The 20,417-nt window shown below is 39.9% G+C and overlaps 1 protein-coding gene across 2 annotated transcripts in view; it reads left to right on the forward strand.

The window, feature by feature from the left end:
- The window catches only part of TGFBR3 (transforming growth factor beta receptor 3), a 108,849-nt gene that overhangs the window by 61,344 nt on the left and 27,088 nt on the right, over positions 1-20,417 (forward strand). For both annotated transcript variants that reach the window (XM_058029914.1, XM_058029915.1), the window contains exons 5-7: positions 10,442-10,625; positions 15,886-16,054; positions 18,361-18,508. In XM_058029914.1, the coding sequence (XP_057885897.1) occupies positions 10,442-10,625; positions 15,886-16,054; positions 18,361-18,508 (501 nt within the window). The remainder of the gene's footprint in view (positions 1-10,441; positions 10,626-15,885; positions 16,055-18,360; positions 18,509-20,417) is intronic.

The following is a 20,417-nucleotide window of genomic DNA, read 5'->3' on the forward strand; positions in this document are numbered from 1 at the left end:
GAAAGACTGGAGCACTGCTTATAATGCAAGATCCAAATATTACCTAGTATTTGTAAATCATGTCCTTACAGTTTGCCAGGACATTCAAGTTTGCTATTTGTAGTGAAACAGACAAGTTGTTTGGATTAAATTTTTAATGCATGACATCATGTCTAATCATGAGTTGTCTTCATGAAAGTTGCAGCTTTCACTATATTCAACTCTAATTGCAGGACTGAACTTGATTATTTTTAGCAGTGTCCTTATAGGGCTTAATTTTGCTCCTCCAGCACAGCTGACAGTGGTAGGCAAGATTGTTTCTGCAGCACCCAGGGGGAACTCAGCTGTGTCACTGTGCATCAGCAGGACAGGAGGATGCACTGTGGTGCAGCATTAGAACTCTGAGAAGGGACACTGCTCTCTCAGTTGACCTGGTGTGGTGGTGACGTGGTGGAGGGCACCAAGAGTTCTGTCACTTGCTGGACACTACAAGCTTTCAGGAATTGTTTTTCTTTTTCCTGTCATCAAGCTGTCATATAAGAGTAGGAGTAGCCTTGATATTTTGAACTTCAAAGGACTCAGTCCTGTTTCCAGTGTATTACTGATTGGTGCAAAGAATATGGCTTTGTTTTTATTCTAAGGTATTTACAATCTTAGGTTTTTCATTGGTGTTTTGGAGATTCATGACTGTTATCTTCCTGTTATGTGTCCTTAATGCAACCAGTACAGTTCTGGTCTGCTGAGGAAATGACTGAGGAACATGTGCAACAACAGTGTAACGAGTCCTCATTCCTCTTGTGGACAAAAGAAGCAGGATCTTTCATCATATAATAAAGCCTTGGACTTACTTCCAGTTTAGTTTTGATCTTCTCCTACAACACATCATCACTCCTATTTCCTATCAGCTAGTTTTTGTTCAGCTAGTTTCTGTTCTTCCTCTGCACCCAGGATTTTCCCTCTCCCCTTATCTTGCTCAGGGAATGGAGAGATGGCCTGCTGAGACTCATGCATTTCTGCTCAGCTGATGGTGCTGAGCTTGCTTGGTTTGTCTCAGTGGGGTTTCAGCAGCCTGCATTAAGGCATAGGAGCAATAGGGATGTGCCTGAGGCTCTGGCTGCCAAAGCTGTACCATTAGATAAGTGTTTGCTGCAGAAAACTGTTTCAGGTGCTTCTGGTTACAAGCTCAGGCTTGAAGAGGTGAGCAGCAGCAGTCATGGATCTTGCCAAGCAAGAAGTTGCCTGACCTCAAGAACTGCCATGGTGAACTTGATGCTGCCACTGATGCTGCAGGGAGGGGTGTACTGTTTCTCAGGTGGGGCAGGAATACCTGGTAGGCACTGCAGGTTTGCAGCAGTGTTGGGGAGACTCAAATCAAATACCTCCTCTCACAACGCCAACCTTTAATCTCTGCTGGTCATGATAAGGGCTGGATGCTGTGGTGCCTGGTGCCATCCTGCCAGTCTGTGATGCTGGGATAATGCTGCTGCCCCATGGGACCTTGCCTTTTTGTTGCAAGGGACTGAACTGGCTCTCAATGTTAACCCATCCCTAATCCATCTGAATAGCTAGCTCTCCATAACAATTTTGGATCTCCTTAAGTGCTGTAAGAATTTGTGTAATTTTCCTTCCACCATGTTAAGGTTTCTATTTTGCTTTCCTACAAAGAGCTCAAAGAATGAGATTGCATAATGCCAGAGTACTGATCCACCTTTACCTCTCCCACTTTAGTGTCTGTCATCCATCTCACTCCTAAAGTTCACTTTGTTCTTTCCCTAAGGTGATATTTTTGCTGTAAACATAAGCTAACTTCAGCCTCCTACCATGGATTCATCAGCCTTCCCACTTTTCATGGCCCTGTTTCTCAGGGCATCTCGGGGTGATAAGCCATGAGGTTATGGGCTGAACAACTTTAAATGTGGTCACCATCTGTTGCTTTTCCACAGTTCCACTCTGCTCACAAGGACAAATACATTGTTTTCCCAAAAGCTTTCTGAAAAAAACAGCACAGAATCATGTGGCACAGAAAACATGAAAAATGTGGAGGAAGTCCTGGCAGCACCTGTAGGCAAGTGCAGTATGCCAAACAGAGATCAAGGGGCTCTAGTTCTGCAGAGAGCTGTTTGCCTGTGTTGAGCTGTGCTAATTTGCATCCCCCGAGTTTGTATCCTAGGAAAGGTTGTCCTTTTCCAGAATCAGGGGTTCTTGTTTTAGGTAAGCTGTGGGGCAGAGGGATATCCTGCTTCTGCCCTAGTTGCTGAGAGGTTCCCTGCCTCTGTGCCAGAGCCTTCAGTGAGTTCCAGACAACTGACCCTAGGACTGTAAATAGCAGCTCCAAGGGCTGCAGAGTGCAGAGCGTGCTTCCTTAGCCCTTGTTTAAAAATACTTAGCTCTGTGGCTCTGACTTATTCAGTCTCCTTAAATGTATAGCCAGAACAGAAGACTGAGTATGTTGAATCTTGAAAGATTTAGAATTAGAAGAAACTTATCTAGTGCCCATGAATTCCATGGCAAGCATACCACAGGAGTGTCATAACTATTGTGTCTGTCTCTATGGAAGCCTCAGGCAAGATACTAGTTGACTTTCCAGCTTTTCCTTCAGACTTTCCAAACAATACATTCATTCACCATTTTATTAATATACTGTATGTAAAGTATGAATTGCAATGACTTTCATTGATTAAATCCTTGTTAGAGTGGTAGGTAGTGTAAAGACATTTAAATGACAACTTCTGGGACTTGCCCACACTGCTAGAGCCAGATCCAAGTTTGTAGTGAAATGATCATGGAACCGTTAGTAAAGTCCTAACTCTTTATTTCTTTTTAATATTAGCTCTTTTTTTCCTTGTAAAGTATCATAATAAAGTTCTCAAACTGTTACAGGGTTGTGTGCTTTGAGTAAGTAAGTAACTAAATAAAAATTAAAAATTAATTGTATTATAAGTTGCAAGGTTATTTCTAACAAAGGTGTCTCCAGGATATGAGAAGATGATGAACTGGATCACAAGTGCTGCTAGCACTGTACAGGTGGAGAAACCAAGGCACACTGAGCTTGAATGGTGATTGTACTGGAGAAGAGGCTAGAGTTAGGGCTGTGTGTTCTCAGTGGCCTCATCAGCAAAATGGCCTGTTTCCTTCATTCTGTGAATTTATTGTTTGAGTTTCCATTAAAGCTAAACTGCCCCAGGGAAGGATGAAAAGATTTAAAGCTTGTATCAGCACATATCCAAAAACCTGGGAAAATACTGTACTACTGAGTAGGGCTGGAGTTTAACTTCTTATCACATAGTTTGAGCATAGATTTTTTGCCTTCAGCCTGGTCCTCCATCAGTTAAGAAGCTTAAAATGAATGTGAGAGAAAATCCAGGCTTTGGGTGCATGGTTGTAGTATGGGGGAAGCACAAATTACCTTCTTGGTAAACATTTTTTCAGTGAGGACATGTAGATTTGGTGTATATGTGTGGTTTTGCATTTATTTCTATCATGTAATGCACAGTTTCACTCAGTGATTTATGTGCTCTATCTTCATAGAAACAACTCATGGTTTCATTTTCACAAAATGCCTACTGGTGGCTAAACTCACAGTGGAATAAATTGTCATTAAAATTAGGTAGCATGCCCAGATAAACCAAAGTTTGTATTGGGTTAGCATCAGAATTTCTTTAATGAAGAGTTTTTTCCAAAGTGGCACTGTATGGAAGCACAGTGATTCTCTCAGAGTGACAGTACTTTGAGGGAAGCCTTCATGACAGGGCATGGCTGCTAAGGACAGTTGTGCTTCACTATTCTGTTTCCTGTGTTGTCATTTTGCTTCTCAGGGTGCTTCCCCATCTATAAATCAGAAAGAACACTAGTGAGTAGTCTTAAGAGAAAATCTGGGCATCTTGATATAAACCTGACAAAAATTTTCTGTGTGTGCACGAGAAAGAGAAAAGAATATATGGTGTCTGCCTAGTGTGGTGTTAACAATACATTTAGCATGGACAGGTTATTTTCAGACTCTGCATGAGTTGCTGTATATTGATGGGTGAAGTAGGTGATGCTGTGAAATTATTGTAATTCTAGTAAAATAAGCCTGGAGTTTATTTTCATTGTGTTAAAAATAAATGTACCTTAGTATCATGGCATTTCAGTCCAAAAATACCTGAAATGGGTTAGTGCATGGACTGCCTGGCCTAAGTAACTGTAAATCATCACTTCAGTTCCTGGTGCATGTAGTCATATTGGTCTGGTTTTATATTTGTACATGTCACAGAAATGCAACAATTTGGGAATTGGGCCCTTTCTGTTCAAGTGTTTTTGGGCTCATCCCTCTCAAGAGCATTGCATGGGTTGGAAGCTCTGTTCAGTTCAGCAAGGGGAATGCTTCTCATCTGTGCTACATTTAATTTTTTTCCTCTGCAGGGAATAAATGCCAAAATTGCATTATAAAGGGGAGGGGGAGAGCAAGTTGAAGGACATGTTCACAGGTGATCAGACTGGTTAGATTATGACATCACAGTTTTATGTATGCTAGACAACTACTGTAGAAACTGCTTTTACCTGTGATCTTGGTGCAAGTCAGTATTGCAGAAAAACATTACCAGACTTCTTCCACCAGCCCACTTTTAGGTTTTCATACAGCAAAATAGTTTCCTTCCTTCCCATCAAGCCGTCATTTCTCTCCTTCCCTAAAGCTAGTTTATTGCGAACATGTCTTGGCAGAAAACCAGAAGTTTTATGAAACTGCACAGAAAGGTTTTATAGGTGCTACTCAGAAAGTAATTTTTTTTCTTTATATTTGGTAGCTTTTTCAATTGCTTTTATAGCCTAGGAATGTCTTTACTCAGCAAGTGAAAGTAGTGAGAATTAAATCAATGAAAAAAGATCCCAATCCTTTGTGATTTCCTGTTAGAAAAGATCCAAACCCCCCTTAAATATCTACATATGTGATTTTATATAATGTGTGATTTAAGAAGTGATGCTTCAGCTTTTTCTCTGAGTTAGTTATTCAGGCAATTGAATGAGTAAAAGTTATTGATAAGAAAACACTTATGCAAACAAATAACCTTCCTTGCAAGAGCTAGGAGTGAGTGTGGGTTAAGGTAGTGAAATGGAGGAAGCCAGAGCAGTAATGATAAATACAAAACCAGATCACTTGCTCTTGGTTTGAGATTTGAAAAGATAAAAGCTTTAAAGAAGATGAAGTGATAGAATGAAGAGTTTAATTATTAGTAATTTTTGTATTTCTAAGAAAAAAAAAATCCATGTTCTTATTGCTTTAGCCAATTGCTGGTTTATTCCTCTCACTTCATGAAAATATGGTTCACAAATTTTGGGTCACTGCCACCAAACCACAGGCTGTTCTATGGTTTGCACTAGGTTTGGATGACTGACAAAACTCACTGAAAAACAAGTGCTATTTGTTTTCCTGTGCCTAGTATTTAACGGGAAATCAGGAGGCTAAATTTCCAATCACTGGTTAAACAGACCCAGATGTGAGCAGAGTGCTCTGCTAGGAGAAGAGTGAGGAAGGATAGGAAATGCATGACTAGTGATAAATTTGGTATAAATAGTGACCTTTCACTATTCAAAGTAAAAGCATAGATTTTCAGTGTTGTGTAACAGTGTGAAGAGGAATTTAAAAGGAGCTTGACATTATTGTAGAATCCTGAGTTTGCTTTTTTTTTGAGAAGTCTTCCTCGTTCTTCTACTCAGGAGCTGGAAATAATCCTGTAGTTGCCCTTTTCCACTTGGAAAAGTTCATATTCTCCCTTCTCATCCCCACACTGTTTCCTTGCCTTTGAAAAAATGTGAAAATTAAATTTTGTGTCAAATTAAAAGCAGTGCTTAGTAAACAGTAACTATACTATGCTTTTCACAATGGTAAATTTCCCTGTAGACTTTGTCTCCTGGCATGTTTCAACCCTGGCAAAATACTGCTTTTCTAAAGTCTATATAAATGGGTTGTTCTCAGAAATATTAGGGGGACCTCAGGCTACCTGGGGTGATGATTCTTGTGAAAAGAGCAGAAGGATTTGGTCAGCAGTAGGAATGGCAGAAAATGACAGAGTAGTAAATAGATGCTTGAAAATAATGCATGTAAAAGGAGTTTAAGAGTACAATAACCCTAGTAAGGCATCTTTAAATATCCAGGGGGTTGAGGTTTTTGTTTTTTTTTTCAAAGCTTGATTCAGGAAGACATTGCAGAAGAGAGTTGCTATTTCTGGCGTAGGAAGCAAGATGCAGTACATGAAATGAATATGCAGAGTATAGTAAAAACATTCTGTATGTGTGATGTCCCAAAATAGGGAAATTTTATGATCTATAGCTACCCTCTGCTTTCACTGTAATCACTTCAGCTTGGGCAGAAATATTTCAAGAAAACCAAGTTGCCAGTAAATTTCACGGGAAACCAGGCAGGTCCTTGTGCCTTAGATTCTTCTTTCTCGAGACTTCAAAGGCTGGTGTTTCTTTGGGGAGCTTGGTTTGCTGAGAGTGTCACAGAGTTCATACTAGATCCCATGTGATTTAAGACAACTTTCAGAACTCAGCCTTTATTGTGTGGTGTTTGTTTCAGCTGTGTGAGTGGGCTGTCTCTGTGGGTCATTGTTCCAACCAGAACTCGTGTTAGGAGTGTGGATAGGCCAGATCTGATGATGCTGCCTCTTGTATCTCCTGCTGATCTTTCTCATTGCTGCCTCTGACTGCTCCTAAGCATTCCTCCTCCTCCTCCTCCTGGTCCCTCTAGGAGCCCAGCGCCATCACTTTCAGACCAAGACAGCTGCTAGTCAGGAAGATGTGGACTTTAAGTTAATCCAGCCTTCAAGAGTGAGGAAAAAAAGACTGTTTGGGCATTTAGTGGTTGAGATGTATTCCCAAACCAGTCTTGCAGGAGGCTGAAGGACCTGGAACAGGCACTTGGGAGTCTTTTTTTCTTCTGTATGGTCATGGCTCCTTCCTTTCTTTGCTTGCTTCAGTAAACAGGGGGTTTAGCCAGTGGAAGTTTACAGAAGCAGGCAGTGGATTTTGGCAGACTACTGGTGTTAGTGATGTGGAGATAATAAATCACAACAGGTTGTTACTGAGTCACTGATTCCAGTGGAAACTATAGCTGCAGTTGCATAGATAGGCTTTAATTCTCCTCTCACTTCTTCCAGTGAATTGCCTCTAAATTGAAACAGAATCCCTGGAAAAGCTTCTGCTGCCTTATTTTGCTCATATCAAACAAGTGTTATGTTGAGTCTATTAAGATGTTGTTAAATTAAGTGGGCCGTTACCTGTGTGCAATTAATAAACTCCTGCTGAGCCTTAAACCTTGGTACCAGATTTCCCCTTTCCACAGATTTTCTTGTTTCTTTATCATTCTAGTAACTGTTCCTTAGGCATTTTGAAATTTCCACTTGATTTGACACAGATTCAGCTTTGGTAGAAAATCCCAGGATCTTCTTCCTACATATATAAAGATGCAAAGATGTGCAGGAGTCTGCTCTCTGATCTTGTAAGGTTCTGCTTTCATCCTGAGAAAACATTGAACAGCATTAATTATATAAGGATCTTTGGTAGCTGCAAAACTCAGTATCTCCCAGGAAGTTGAATTCAAATCTAAAATGTATTTAAGATAGTGCTCCTCATGTGTATGTTTTCAAAAATGTGAGAACTTCAAGTGGAATTTTATGATGACTGCATGTGGTCTTGAGAGCGCTAAAATGAAACATTTTGTCATTGCCTGAAACCATCACACCTCTGTGGCTGTAAGGACTATGCAAATTTGATAGGTGATTCACAAGTGTGGCATGTAATTTCAAAAGCAGCATGTTTCTTATTCACTTGAAGAGAATTGTTCTTTTGATGATTCAAGTATGTTGTATATGGGTTTATGAACAACAAAAGATGCATTTTTGAGTTTTGGAATACCTGATATTTCTCCATCTGTGGCTTTATTTTTCCTCTGTAAGAGGATGAAATTACGTCAAAGTACAATATCAATAAACACCAGCTGACTCTGATCTCCCTGTAGGCTGCTCCAGTAGTTGGTTCAAATATTCTCATTTTATTCTGAGCAGATACACTCCTCTCCTACATGTTCTACACAGGTCTGATGCTGTACAGCTCAGATACAAATATGAAGGATGCTGCTTCTTTTCCTCCTGGTACATTTACCTCCATCATGGCTTTAGGTGTGATCAGGTGGTCCCTGTGCTGGCAGGCCATGGATGGGTAGTGGTGTAGCTGTTGTGAGAGGAGGGATTGGTTCATGCTGGCTGGCTGTGCACACTTACCTTTATATCCTGAGTCATGGCCCAGAGGTGCCCAGCTCTCTCTCAAGGCTGAATTATGAACTTGCTTCCTACTTGGGAGTTCTGAATTATAACTGTGTTAAATACTTAAAATGTTATAAGGCAAAGTAAATATCCCCTTGGATCAGATTCAAAGAAAGAAATAAGGCAATAAATGTTTAAAGGGAGAGAAGGAAATAGGTAAAATAAGAAACAGAATATGCAATTTTGTGTGTGCAGTATTCACACTCACCACTGCATGTATTTGAGATGACTCAGGTTTGGTTCTGAGAGTTGTTCCCTCTGGGGAATAGTAACTGATGACATTTGGCACTTCTTCCAGGTAACTGATGTCCTGAACTGCCATGGCAGCCTTGCAAGGGCAGTTTATTCAGACTGGGAGCTTTTCTTAAGGGATGTATGAAGGCTGTTTTTGTTTTGTTGCCCCAGCATGAGGGGATGTATGTTTCCTTGATTTGGTATGGTGCAGAGAAAATTTCAAGCCCTGTTTTCACCAGTGGTCAGCAGGGTAGTAGTGTATGCAACCAAAATATGTTCTTAAATATGTTTTGTTCTTTGATGCAATACTCAGGTTTTGGTAGCATATTTTCAATATCCTGTGCTTGATCCTCATTTCCTCTGAGGAACAGCCCTCTGAACTGTGGTGCTTGCTGTGGTTTGTGGCTATGGCCAGTATCTTACGGTCTTGCAAACAGATTTTCCATGTCCAGCTTCTTCATTTAGTCTCAGAAAAGTGACAGGACATATAGGTTTACTCAACAGCAGAGGATGTTTCCAGTGCAGTTCCTTTTCATGTCCTCACAACAACTGGAAGAAATAGAGCTGGGGCACTTTTTCCACTCTGCAACCTCAGAAAGTAACCACTAAAGGAGTTGAAGGGAGAAGATAAGAGTGTCTGTGGCAGCAGTCTCTTAATCACTCAATCAGTGCCTAATTAGTGCTCAGATAAAAATTGGTTGGTTCCTAAATATTTAAAACATTATTAGGCTTTAATGCTTTGCATTATCCTAAGCATGTTAGATTTGCTTTTGATTTGTTCTGAAGAGTAAGTAGTTAATGTTCAAGGCAGGTGTTGAAACAGTGATGGTTGCCTTTTTTGGAAGGGTCTGTTGAATTCTTTCCAGAACAAATAACGTGCTTGGCTCACTTAACCTTGCCTTAGGTCTGTGTAGTAAAAATCCCAACATTGGCAAGCACAGCAGAACTCTGCAGTCCTTTCTAAAACCTGGGTAGTGGAACCAGGATTTCAAATAGACTTTAGTAGGTGATTGAAAAAAGTAAATATGATAAGCTTCATGTTTGTTTCAAGATGTTTACTAGATGATCACTTAGTGAGGATGCTTGTGCCAGACTTTTAGTTGCTCTGCTTTCTGTCTGTCGGTTCCTCCCTTGAAGCACGTGGCCACTTCGATAGGATCTGTCCCTCAGGAAGACATTTGTCATGCTGCAGGATGATGAAAAAGGTCTTCAAGTTTTAATTAGTAATAAATGAAAAACAAAGTGTATTCTGAGGAAGACAGCTGTTGTGTTAGCATGCATTTAACAATCTCAAATGAAAAATACAGCAAAAGTGTATTATTGTAAAGTAATCAATTTCTTTCATTGATATTTAGAAGGAATAATATTTTTTCTCATGCTGTCTTGAAATGTTAAAAAAGACACAGTGATGCTGCTTTACCCTGGTATTGACCATAAAAAAAATTGGAAACAATATGCAAATGAAAACCAACTACTACTCTTACTGGATAAACTGTCTCTGAGGGTGGAATGCCAACATCTATTCAATATTCCTGCAAAATAATCACTGATTAAGTCCTTAAATCCTGTGAATTTTATGCATGGGAGATTTTTCTAGTTAGGCCAAAGCTCTATGAAAATGTCCCACATGTCTCTGATATAAAAGTGCACAATCTGGCATGTGCTGGCATATGCTGTGCCACTGCCATCCTCTGAGACTGTACACTTGGAATTTACACAGAATTTGATATGTTAGGAGCATTGTAGAGATGCTCCATGAAATCAGCCAATGGCATAGGTGCTTCTAGGTGGTGAAAATGCAAAGTGGAAATAGACCATAAATCACCTTCAGTCACTGCATTTGGGTATGAGAGGTCACATCACTTAAACATGCTACGTGTCTGCATGGATAAATGTACCACATTAAAATGTGTTTTTATTCCCATCAGGTGTCTGTAGGTTCCGTTGTTCAGTTTGAGAAGGGAAACTTCTCCTTGTCAGCAGAAACAGAAGAAAAGTTTTTTCCTGAGAAAAATGAACATCTGCTACAGTGGGCCCAGAAGGAATATGGAGCAGTAACGTCTTTCACTGAACTTAAAATATCAAGAAACATCTACATTAAAGTAGGAGAAGGTAAACCAGAACAAAACCAACTGAATTCATAGACACTTTCAGATACTGAGAATATGTTGCTTATATTTCACTTATTTTAATTTTTAAACATATGAAAGGGGAAGCAGAGAAATAAGGGCAAGCCTCAAGTCTAAGACCGGACCTTGGGTTTAGGAAACTTTTAATGGATTGTGGTGCCATCACTTTATGCTCATAAATGTGGATGCAATTGCTCGGAAGCTTACAAAAGTCAAACTTTGCCTTTTAAACAGTATCAGCTACTCATGGTGATTGTTTGGGTGCATTCATCTTGAAGTAGGGGGAAATTTCTAGAAAGACCTGAGTTACATTATTTTTTCATTATTTGCTTGTATAAGGATCAAGGCTTCTTTGGGCACAGAATTATTGCCTTCCTCACCAAACTAAGTTACCTTAGTCTGTACTGACATGTTTTCATCCCAAGGAGACAGATTTCCTGTCCCTCTGAGCCACATGCCAGATTCTTCAGGTGGCCTAGTGCAGATGGGAGAGGACCCCAGCTCCCTGGGGACTGCACACAGGCCTGTACTGGGGTGGGGCTCAGGCTGTAGCTCCATAGCTGAGCAGTGTTGGCACAACATAACTGTGTGATCCTCTGCAGGAATATCTACAGAAACTCCCAAACAGCTGAACTAGTTGGTTACAGGCAAGAAAAAACCAACAAAAAGTCTTCAGTGGACAAAACATTCTTTCCTAACCACATGTATCTGATAATTTGATTTCCTGACATAGGAGGTTTACCCCCCAAAATCAGAATATGCCTGAGTTAGTTTTATCCAAATCCTGCCAAATTTGTAGAGGATTCCCTTGTGTGGTTTTTTTTTTTTTTTTTTTTTGGCTCTACTTGGCACTAGTTGTGGATTCTAATGCCAGAAAATAATTCAGAAATATATTTCTTACCTTATTAAAATACTCTTGAAACATATACATGGGAGTAGTGGTCTCTGCATTGTGGAGACAAATATTTAATGAGATATGTTGAAAAAACCAGGTAAAATTTTGTTTGTTGATTTGCATGTCTCCAGTCAAACCAGGAGGCTAAAGAGGAGAGTTTTGCATCATCTTTAGAATGCACTAAAACACAATTTAATTAGGAGCAAGTACACAAAATGGAACTTGGCAGGCAACCAAAACAGACAGTTTCTGAGAAGGCTCCTACAAACCAGCTCAGCTGTAATTGTTTGATTTTGATTTAAATTCTTGGCAGAAGGGAACATGTGTGTATGTGGGGGGGTTATGCATGTGCTCAGGGGTGGGGACAGGGTCAGTTCTTGAACTGCAGAGTCGTGTGAGGAGTTCTGTGAAAACCACGTGGGATGTGCTCCTGGTTTGCTTCTCTGCAGAGTAAACAATGGAATCACTGGATTTCACAAACCATAGCATGCAGTGGCGTACAATGTAGGCTTTTCATGCAAAACTTACACTCTCATGAGATTTAGTAAGGTACCCTCAGCTGACAGGCTGTGAATCACTGCTGAAATTGCTCATAATCTACAGGTGGTCACACAAAGCAGTTCCTGGCTGTGTGACTGATACAGAATTTGAGGGCTGTATTCATATAATTGTCTACATTTCAGCTTCACTCAAGTTAGACAAATCTGAAACTGGAAGATGTTACATTTTAAAAATGTAGGCTGTCGCTGAATACAGAAAACAGAAAATGCAAGCCAAAGGACAGAAAGATCTGAAGAAGGCTGATCTTTCATAGAATAAAACTGCTTCTGATGCCATGGGTCTCTTAAGTCACTTTTGAAATTGCAAATGAAAGGCAGCTGAGAGCACTAGCAAACTGGATCAGGGCCAAGTGCATCTGAATCCTGTTGATTCTAAAGAGTGGCTGATCAAATGCTGCAGGGATGGTGATCACAGCAAGAATTTTAAGGGACCAGAATGGGGGTGTGGAGGAAGAGGGCACAACAAGTGGGGTTCTTGTTCTTGCCTTGGTTTGTGCAATGGAGGAGAGGGCAGAGTGGCTGCTGTGATAATCACTGTCAGATTCTAGAAAGCAGGACTGCTCACGATGACAGTGCTCTTGGTATGTGTTTTACCACAGAAGTCAGTTTAATTCCTCATGGTTCAGTAAGACATGATTGAGCAAGTCAGGAAGTCCTATCAGTTAGCTAAATGTTACCTAATGCATCTAGCATCACCAGTAAATCCAGGGCAAATGTGCTAGCCTGGAGGGACCCTAATTTCAACACATTTCTTACCTAAATAAGAAAAAAATTAGTTTTAACAGTAGCTAAATCGGAAAATGTACAGTTTATTTACAGACAGTAACACTGTGCTTCTGTCCTGGCAGAAGCTGAAACATCATTCCTGACTTTTTATAGCCAGTGCACATATCCTGCATGCCATGCTTGCTTGGTTTAATGCTGGCACATGGTCCCATCGTGTCTGGCTTAGCTGTGTGTCCTGCTGCAGAATGAGCACTGCCTAGAGTTTGCATCCTCCCTCCTGAGACCCCTGTAGCCCTTCCCTGGTCCCATTTCTATCCTGCCATTAAATGCCAGCCAAGGTTCTGATCTCTGTTGTGCTAAGGGCTAGCAAACTGTGAAATACACATAAATAAGCCCTACCATCAGGGTGCCCAAGGAAAATTCCAAACACCTTGCTTATGCCCAGATCAGATTTTGAAAGGCAAGCTCTGCTTGGATGGGATTTTTATTGCTGAATCCAACTGCTGCTGCCCAGGGTGCCTGTCTTGGGAAGTGACACTTGATTAACAGTGCTCATTTGCACAAAAACCTCCTCAGGGTGATGTTAAACTTGGATATTGAACTTCAGCCAGGAACCTGTGGATGGCACCTAATTTGTGCAGAACAGAGCAGACAGTGTCTGTCCTCATCAGTAAAAACAAGTGCTTCACACAGAAGGGACAGATCCTGGTGTGCAGTGCTGTGTGTCCATCCAGCCTGCCTGGCACTCACTGATGGAAGGTGGCTGCTGGTCACTGCTCACAGCTCTGCTGCCTTTGGCCAGCAGGGCCCCCTGGCACCCCAGCTGCTGGCCAGAGACCCTCTGCTGAGGGGGTTCCTGCAAACCCCACGTCTGATTCCTTGTTGGGAGTCTGGGGAGATTAGAGAGGCACAGAATCCATAAACTGACTGTTTGTTGGCTGGTTTGGTATGTTTTTAATTGATTGCAGACACCTGCAGTCCCTTTCCAAAGTATGTAGACAGCCCTGAAACTAACAAAGAGGAGATGTGTAGTGAGCAGAGAAAGCTGGAATGGATCCCCTTTTCTTTTCTGCTCCAGCCCAGTTTTGGTAACTGGTGTGGATGGGAGTAAGTTCATTCTGGTGTGCATGTCAAGTAGCCCATGATAGAGTTGAAATCTGCTGCAGAGGAAAAGCTTGCTATCGAGTGGGGGCCCAGGCTGGGGACTCTCTGTGCTTCTGGCAGCAAGAGCAGCACTTCTGGAGAGCTCCAGAGACGCCTCATGGAAGTGCCAGGAGCAAGAACTGAGTTGTTTGCGATGGCAAATGATAGCACGTGTGGTAATTACCCACAAACTGCTCCAGAACTGGTGTTTTATGGCCTGAATCATGTTGTACAGCAGTTAAGAAGAAAATACCTACTGTCTCTGTGTGTGTATATATATAGATATATTTAAAAATTTAAGCTCAGCATAGACCATTTGGGATCATTTTCCATTCTGTGCTGTTGTGGGAGGAGCTGACAGAACTACAGCTGCATTCAAGGCTAATCTGGCAGGGCACACACCAGATGTTAGAGAAGTGCTTTGCCTGGGGAGTATGAATAGTCACAGCCTTATACAGCTTTAGTAACTTCTGTAGGGGACACAACAGGGTTAATATTCAAAGGCTGCTTTGTGTAAGATCAGGAGAAGAAACTCCCCTGATTGTTTCTGCAGAGACCAGGGTCACAGGAGTCTCTGGTTTTCCTGCAGAGCTGGGTAGCACACACAAATGCCCTTCAGAGGTGACATTTCAGTTCTCATTTAGAGAGTGCATGGCCTCAGAATAGCTCATAAGAGTTTCTTCACAGTTTTTTGTTCACAATGCATGCTAGTTGATTTATTTTATTTTGGTTTTTTTGGGTTTTTTTTTGTATCCTGCTACTGACCTTAATAGGAAAAGTCCTTCTTGTACAGCAATGGTCAAAGACCCAGGCATGTGGGATTGTATTCTTACAGTACTTCAAGTACTTGAACATGGTACTTGGTCCTTCTGTGTATTATGAAAATTCATATGTCAAGCTATCTCAGAAAGGCAAAGTGCTCCTGATTTTCAGTAGAAATAGTGTTTCTTGGGCTACAGTAATAGAGACTGTGCATGAGAATTTCATATGAAGTGACTTTTTTAATGGTTTGCATTTTACACTAGTGGCTCTTCACCCAGAGGGTGTTTGGGCACTGGCACAGGCTCCCCATGGCAGGGGTCACAGCAGCAGCCTGGCAGAGGTCAAGAAGCCTTTGGACAATGCTCTGACACAGGGTGTGGCTCTTGGGGATGGTCCTGTGCAGGGCCAGGAGTTGGACTCCATGACCCTTGTGGATCTCTTGCAGCTCAGCACATTCTGGGGTTCTGTAATGCTCATATTCAGCTTTTTGGTTAAAACCAAAAGAGATTGAATAGCTATGCTAGAATTTCGTTATTTCAGCTATGTGTATTGTGATCAGTTTCTTAATATCAACAGCTGATTCCATAATTTTTTCATGCTTTTAATTTTCCATGTGCAAGACAAATGCAATATTTGTTGCTTTCTAGACAACACTGACTCCGACTACACAATATATAGTAAATATATTAAGTAAGGAAATGGAAAGTACTTTCTGTAGTATTTAAAGCGTGGTAGGTTTATCATAACAAGAATAAAATATTTTCCACAGGGAGAAGGAGTTGATTCCAAAAGTTATCTCTGAGTAAATTGCAATAGAAAGAAATCTCTTGTAAAGATGCAAGGAGCAAATTAAATCTATTTTACTAATTTTGACAAGTTTTTCACATTTTTCTTCAGAATTGTTTTCACACTTTTCTGTACAGGGGTTTTCTTTCATTATGTGTTTAAATCCATAAATAATAACTATTAGAAAGTTGATGTATTGATGCAACAGTAATCTCCTTTACAATATGATGATTTGTCATTTGTGCTTGTAACAGATGTTAGAGACACCTTTAAGAAATATAGTGGACACTGAAGTGTACGTGGTATGTGCATACATCTAAGCTGCCATCTGTGGTTAAAGGTCCCTCTGCTTGCTTTTTTTTCCCCTCCAGATCAAGTTTTTCCTCCCTCGTGCAACATAAAGAAGAATTTTCTCTCTTTGAATTACCTTGCGGGATACCTGCAACCAAAACCAGCAGAGGGGTGCCTCATGTCTAACTTAGTCCAGGAAAGAGAAGTTCATATCATTGAACTAAGTACTCCAAATTCCAATCCTAACAGGTAAAGTATCATCTAAATAGACTAAAACTGTTTGAAGTAATAGCTAAAAACTTCACTTGTCTTATAAAAATCAACTGAAAGCAGCCATTTCATCCTTAAAGAAAAGCTTGAGCTTTAATACTTTACTTTAAATAGAAATTGATTCTTCAGTATGTAAAGATTTTAATTCTGCTGCATGATCACAGGATTTTTCCGGACAAGACTGCAAAGCACAACTTTTATGGACTGTATACTGCTCCCCTTCTTGCTCAATCAATCACATTTTTCCAAGGATAAGGTGAATAAGGGAATGTGAGTAAGGGCAGTATCTGACAGAGAGGTTTTAAGGTTAGACCACTGTGTGAGGAGGTGAGACAGAGGTAGAAAGTAATCCTGACTTGTCACAGGCAGGGATGACTGGCAGCAAGGTGTAGGACAGTGGCTCCCAAACAGTGTCCAGATGCTGCAAGTGATCTGTGCTCTGTGATAAGTGTTCCACAGCTGCTCTGAAGATTCACAACAGTATTTTCTGTCAAGTTTCCAGTTGAGTTTAAGGGATAATGTGATAATTATGAGAAATACTAAGGGTTGATAGTGGTGCACTGACTAAAATTTTTTTAACTGCTGGCTAGGAAAAGTAACTCCATACACATTATGAAGATTTTCTAAATTTTGAATTATAGTTTTCATCAAAGGGGAAGGGTAAGACATATAGAATACTCATCTTTTACTGGTCTTTCCTAGATCTTTGTGGGAGAACATAAGTGGGGTGTGCTTCAGATAGGAAGAGGTTTTCCAAGTGTGACTAAGGGCCAAGTATGATTGCTAGAACAGAAATTTGCTATGAAACTTAGATGGTTACAATTTCATCAGCGATAAGGTAGAATTAAAATCCTGTCTGCTTACTGCATTCACTGGATATCTGGCATTGTCTCGTTCTGCTCCTCATGCAGCTGCATGTGAGTGCATCCTATCCCTAATGAGAAATCCACTCAGGGAGATGGAGGTGGGAGAAGATGTTTTTGTGAAAAGGCTAATTCTCATTGCAAGATGTTGAACCCAGAACCTGATCATTTTCTTGCATAAGAACCTGAGGAGAGTAAGAAAGTGTTGAGGTGGAATGGAGTGGTAGTGTAGTGGAAGTGGAGTTGGTAGCCCCAAATGCTGATGCAGCCCCATCCTGAACAGAGCTGATGCTAAGCATCCTTCCAAGTCCCTTGGAGTGCTACACGATGACAGCCTTGTTTCCAAGCTTTTGGCTTTGGATGATAGCACAATAGGAATTTGCTTTTGAGATAATAACACTGCAAAAAGTTTAAATGTTTTGCTATTAAAAGTAAAAAAAAAAGAAAGATACTAAATTACTTTGTTCTTAGTTTTATGTGTTATCCACAGCTATCCTTGTGAAGTTTAAATCCCCAAAGAAGCATACAGAAGCTGAGCTGGGCATGTGTAAAGGGGCAGGAGATGGACCAAAGGTCCCAAGATACATGAAGTCTCAGTGTATTATTAGTTGGAACCTATTAGCTGGAGATGAGCACGTTCTTATAATGTATGGCCCCATAGGATGGTCTGGAAGTATAGGTTTTTCTGTTGAAATGGTATTTTACATGTTGAGATGTTATTGATGGGTAAGAACCCATTTGCTGTACTTATTTTACTGTGATCTTGAAAATCTGGACAGTTTTCATCTATTTTCCAGTAAGCAGTAGGCTGGACATCTGGGTTTTTTTCTTTTTAAAGTAACTATATACCCAGAAGTAGTGGAAACTGAATACACTGCTTAATTCCTCAAAGCACGCAAGATCTGAAGCAAAGTCATTCCACAATTTAACTGTTTAGGCAGACACCCCCCAGTATAGTACTTGTGGTTTGGGTTGGGTTTTTTATGCATGTGTGTTAACCTCTTTGTCTTTTTTACTTTTTTTAAGGTATTTTTTAAAGTTTTAGTACAGTTAAAGCCAGAGGAAACTAAAACAGTTATATTTAGGCACTGTCACAGTGAAATAAGAAAATTATGTTTACTTTAGAAAGCAACCTGCTTGCCATATCACTTACCTGCACTAAATAATAGGTGAATTGAGTAGCACACTTCCTGTAAATAAGAGACAGAAATTTTTTTTTTCTAAAAAGTACTTGTTTTTATTGTTATGCAAAATCACTTAAGTGTATATGGAATAACAATCTGTTTTGCACATGTTGTGTTGCCCGGGATAATATCCAGCATTTTAATCAGCTGGCCAGACAGTGGAAACATGATGGATTGGAAGAAGGTTGATAGCTGAAAATTTCTGGCATTCTGTTCTAACTTTCTATTTTCCATACAGTGCTCTCCAGGTGGATATAATCGTGGACATTAAACCATCTCAGCCAGGCACCAGGCTTGTCAGGGATGTGGTGCTTATCCTCAAGTGCAGAAAGTCTGTCAATTGGGTTATCAAGTCTCATGATGTCCAGGGAAAGCTGGAAGTGATTGTAAGTTAAAGCACCTTTATTTTTTGTGAGCTATTGTAATGCAACAGTATAGCATCCATTTCAATGTGATATAGTGCTAAACCATGTTGATTTCTGAATGTTTTCTCTTAGATACTTCTTTTTAATAATTACTGCATTTTAAGGAGTAAATGCATAAACTTTTTATTCTCGTTAACTTCCAATATATGGGCTGTAAAACTGACCAACACATTGCAGAAGCCAGGTGGTTAGAACAAGGATTTAGTATGTGTCTTTTTGATTTCTGTGGAAGCATCCTAAACACAGAGTAGGATGTTCATTTCTCTTTTTGCTGTTACTTTGGTGTATGGATCAACAGGTTCATGTCAGAAGTTGGAACAAAGCCTTCAAGTGCAGAATAGATAATACTAGATATGCAGCACACACCCACATCCCTTTGGAAGTGGAAACTCCTTTACTTCTGCTTGTGCTTGTAGTAGTATCTACCCCTTTCCCTGCCAGTACTTCTGTCTCCAGTAAGTGTTTGGTCAAATTGACCTAACTCTCCTCAGACAGCAAAAAAGAATTGTTTTTTAAAGTTAAAGCCAGGCTCTCTAAAGTTAAACTTTAGAGATACTGATACTGATTCATGTTGATTTTTGGTACAGGCTTTATGGCTTAACACACTTTCTGCTAAGAAAATGTGTGTTCCCTTGCTCTGAAATAAATATAAGTGAACTGATCTTGCAGCCTATAAATTTGTGGCCTATTTCCATATTAAGTGATCAGTTAAGAGCACATTGTACACTTGAGCTGAATGTTTGCTCAGGACCACCCATGAGCCTCATGACTAGCAGTTTTGCAGCAATTCAGTTACATTTTCAAACTCCAGTTCTTGGTATTTATAGCAATTTTCCATTTTTTGCTTAGTTGCTTTCTGCTTGTAATCTGTACAGAGGAAATTCTGGCAGAATGCAAAGGCTAATTGATCTAAATCTCCCAAGAAAATAGATTACTAAGGATTTCATAGTAGCTTTGGAGAGTGAAGGGAATTAAAGGAAAGCTAATTTTGGTGTTGCTCAGAAAATTTAATGGAAAAATTATCTAGGGTGGATGATGAAGTTCCCTCTTGACCCCTGACACATTTATCTTACAGACAGGAGAGGATGTTCTGGTCATTCTGTAGGTCTGAAATAGTCCTTAAAGAGAAAGGTCAAGTTTGGTTGCTGAGGATTACCACTCTTGTAAGCAGAATGATGAAAAACAATGCTTGACTTCAAAGTTTCATCCTAGGTTATGACATAAAATTCACCACTGTATATTTGGGCATATATGGATCTACTCTCACAGGATAGAGAATTGTACTTTAGTGCACACCATGCTAGGAAACAGCTCACGTGGTGAGCTCACATTTCATGTCCATAAAGCTGTCACTTTGTGGATCATCAATTTTCACAAGACAATTTTTACAGGTTTTTTAAATTTTTAAAATGCTGCACTTGAATATAGAAAAGCAGACTGCTTAAAAAACTTTATTTTTAGATTGCTTCTTTATTAATTATTGAAAATATAAGTAAAAAGTATAATTAAAAATAATTTCTGTAATGAGTGGCAGAAAGTAATATTTTGTTTAGATTAACGCAAAGTAATACATTAAATATATACAGAAATGTCAGTATTTAAAAGACTTTGGATTCATGTTAGGGTTTTGAGTAACTAGTTTACTACTTCATTTATATAGATGTTTCGTTTTCTGAATATATGTTCATTTTCCTTTATTTAGAGGGGGTAAGGGAGGGAACTAAACTCTGCCATGTCATTAAAAAGTCTGCAAATCCAGCATTTAGCATCTTTTCATATCTCTATTAAGCTGAATGCCTTTCCAAGCCCAAATTTAGACAATGCATAAAAACATTACTAAGCAATTAGGTAATGTTTCACAATGTTCTTT

Source organism: Melospiza georgiana, chromosome 9 (genome assembly GCF_028018845.1).
Source record: "Melospiza georgiana isolate bMelGeo1 chromosome 9, bMelGeo1.pri, whole genome shotgun sequence".
Classification (NCBI taxonomy): Eukaryota; Metazoa; Chordata; class Aves; order Passeriformes; family Passerellidae; genus Melospiza; species Melospiza georgiana.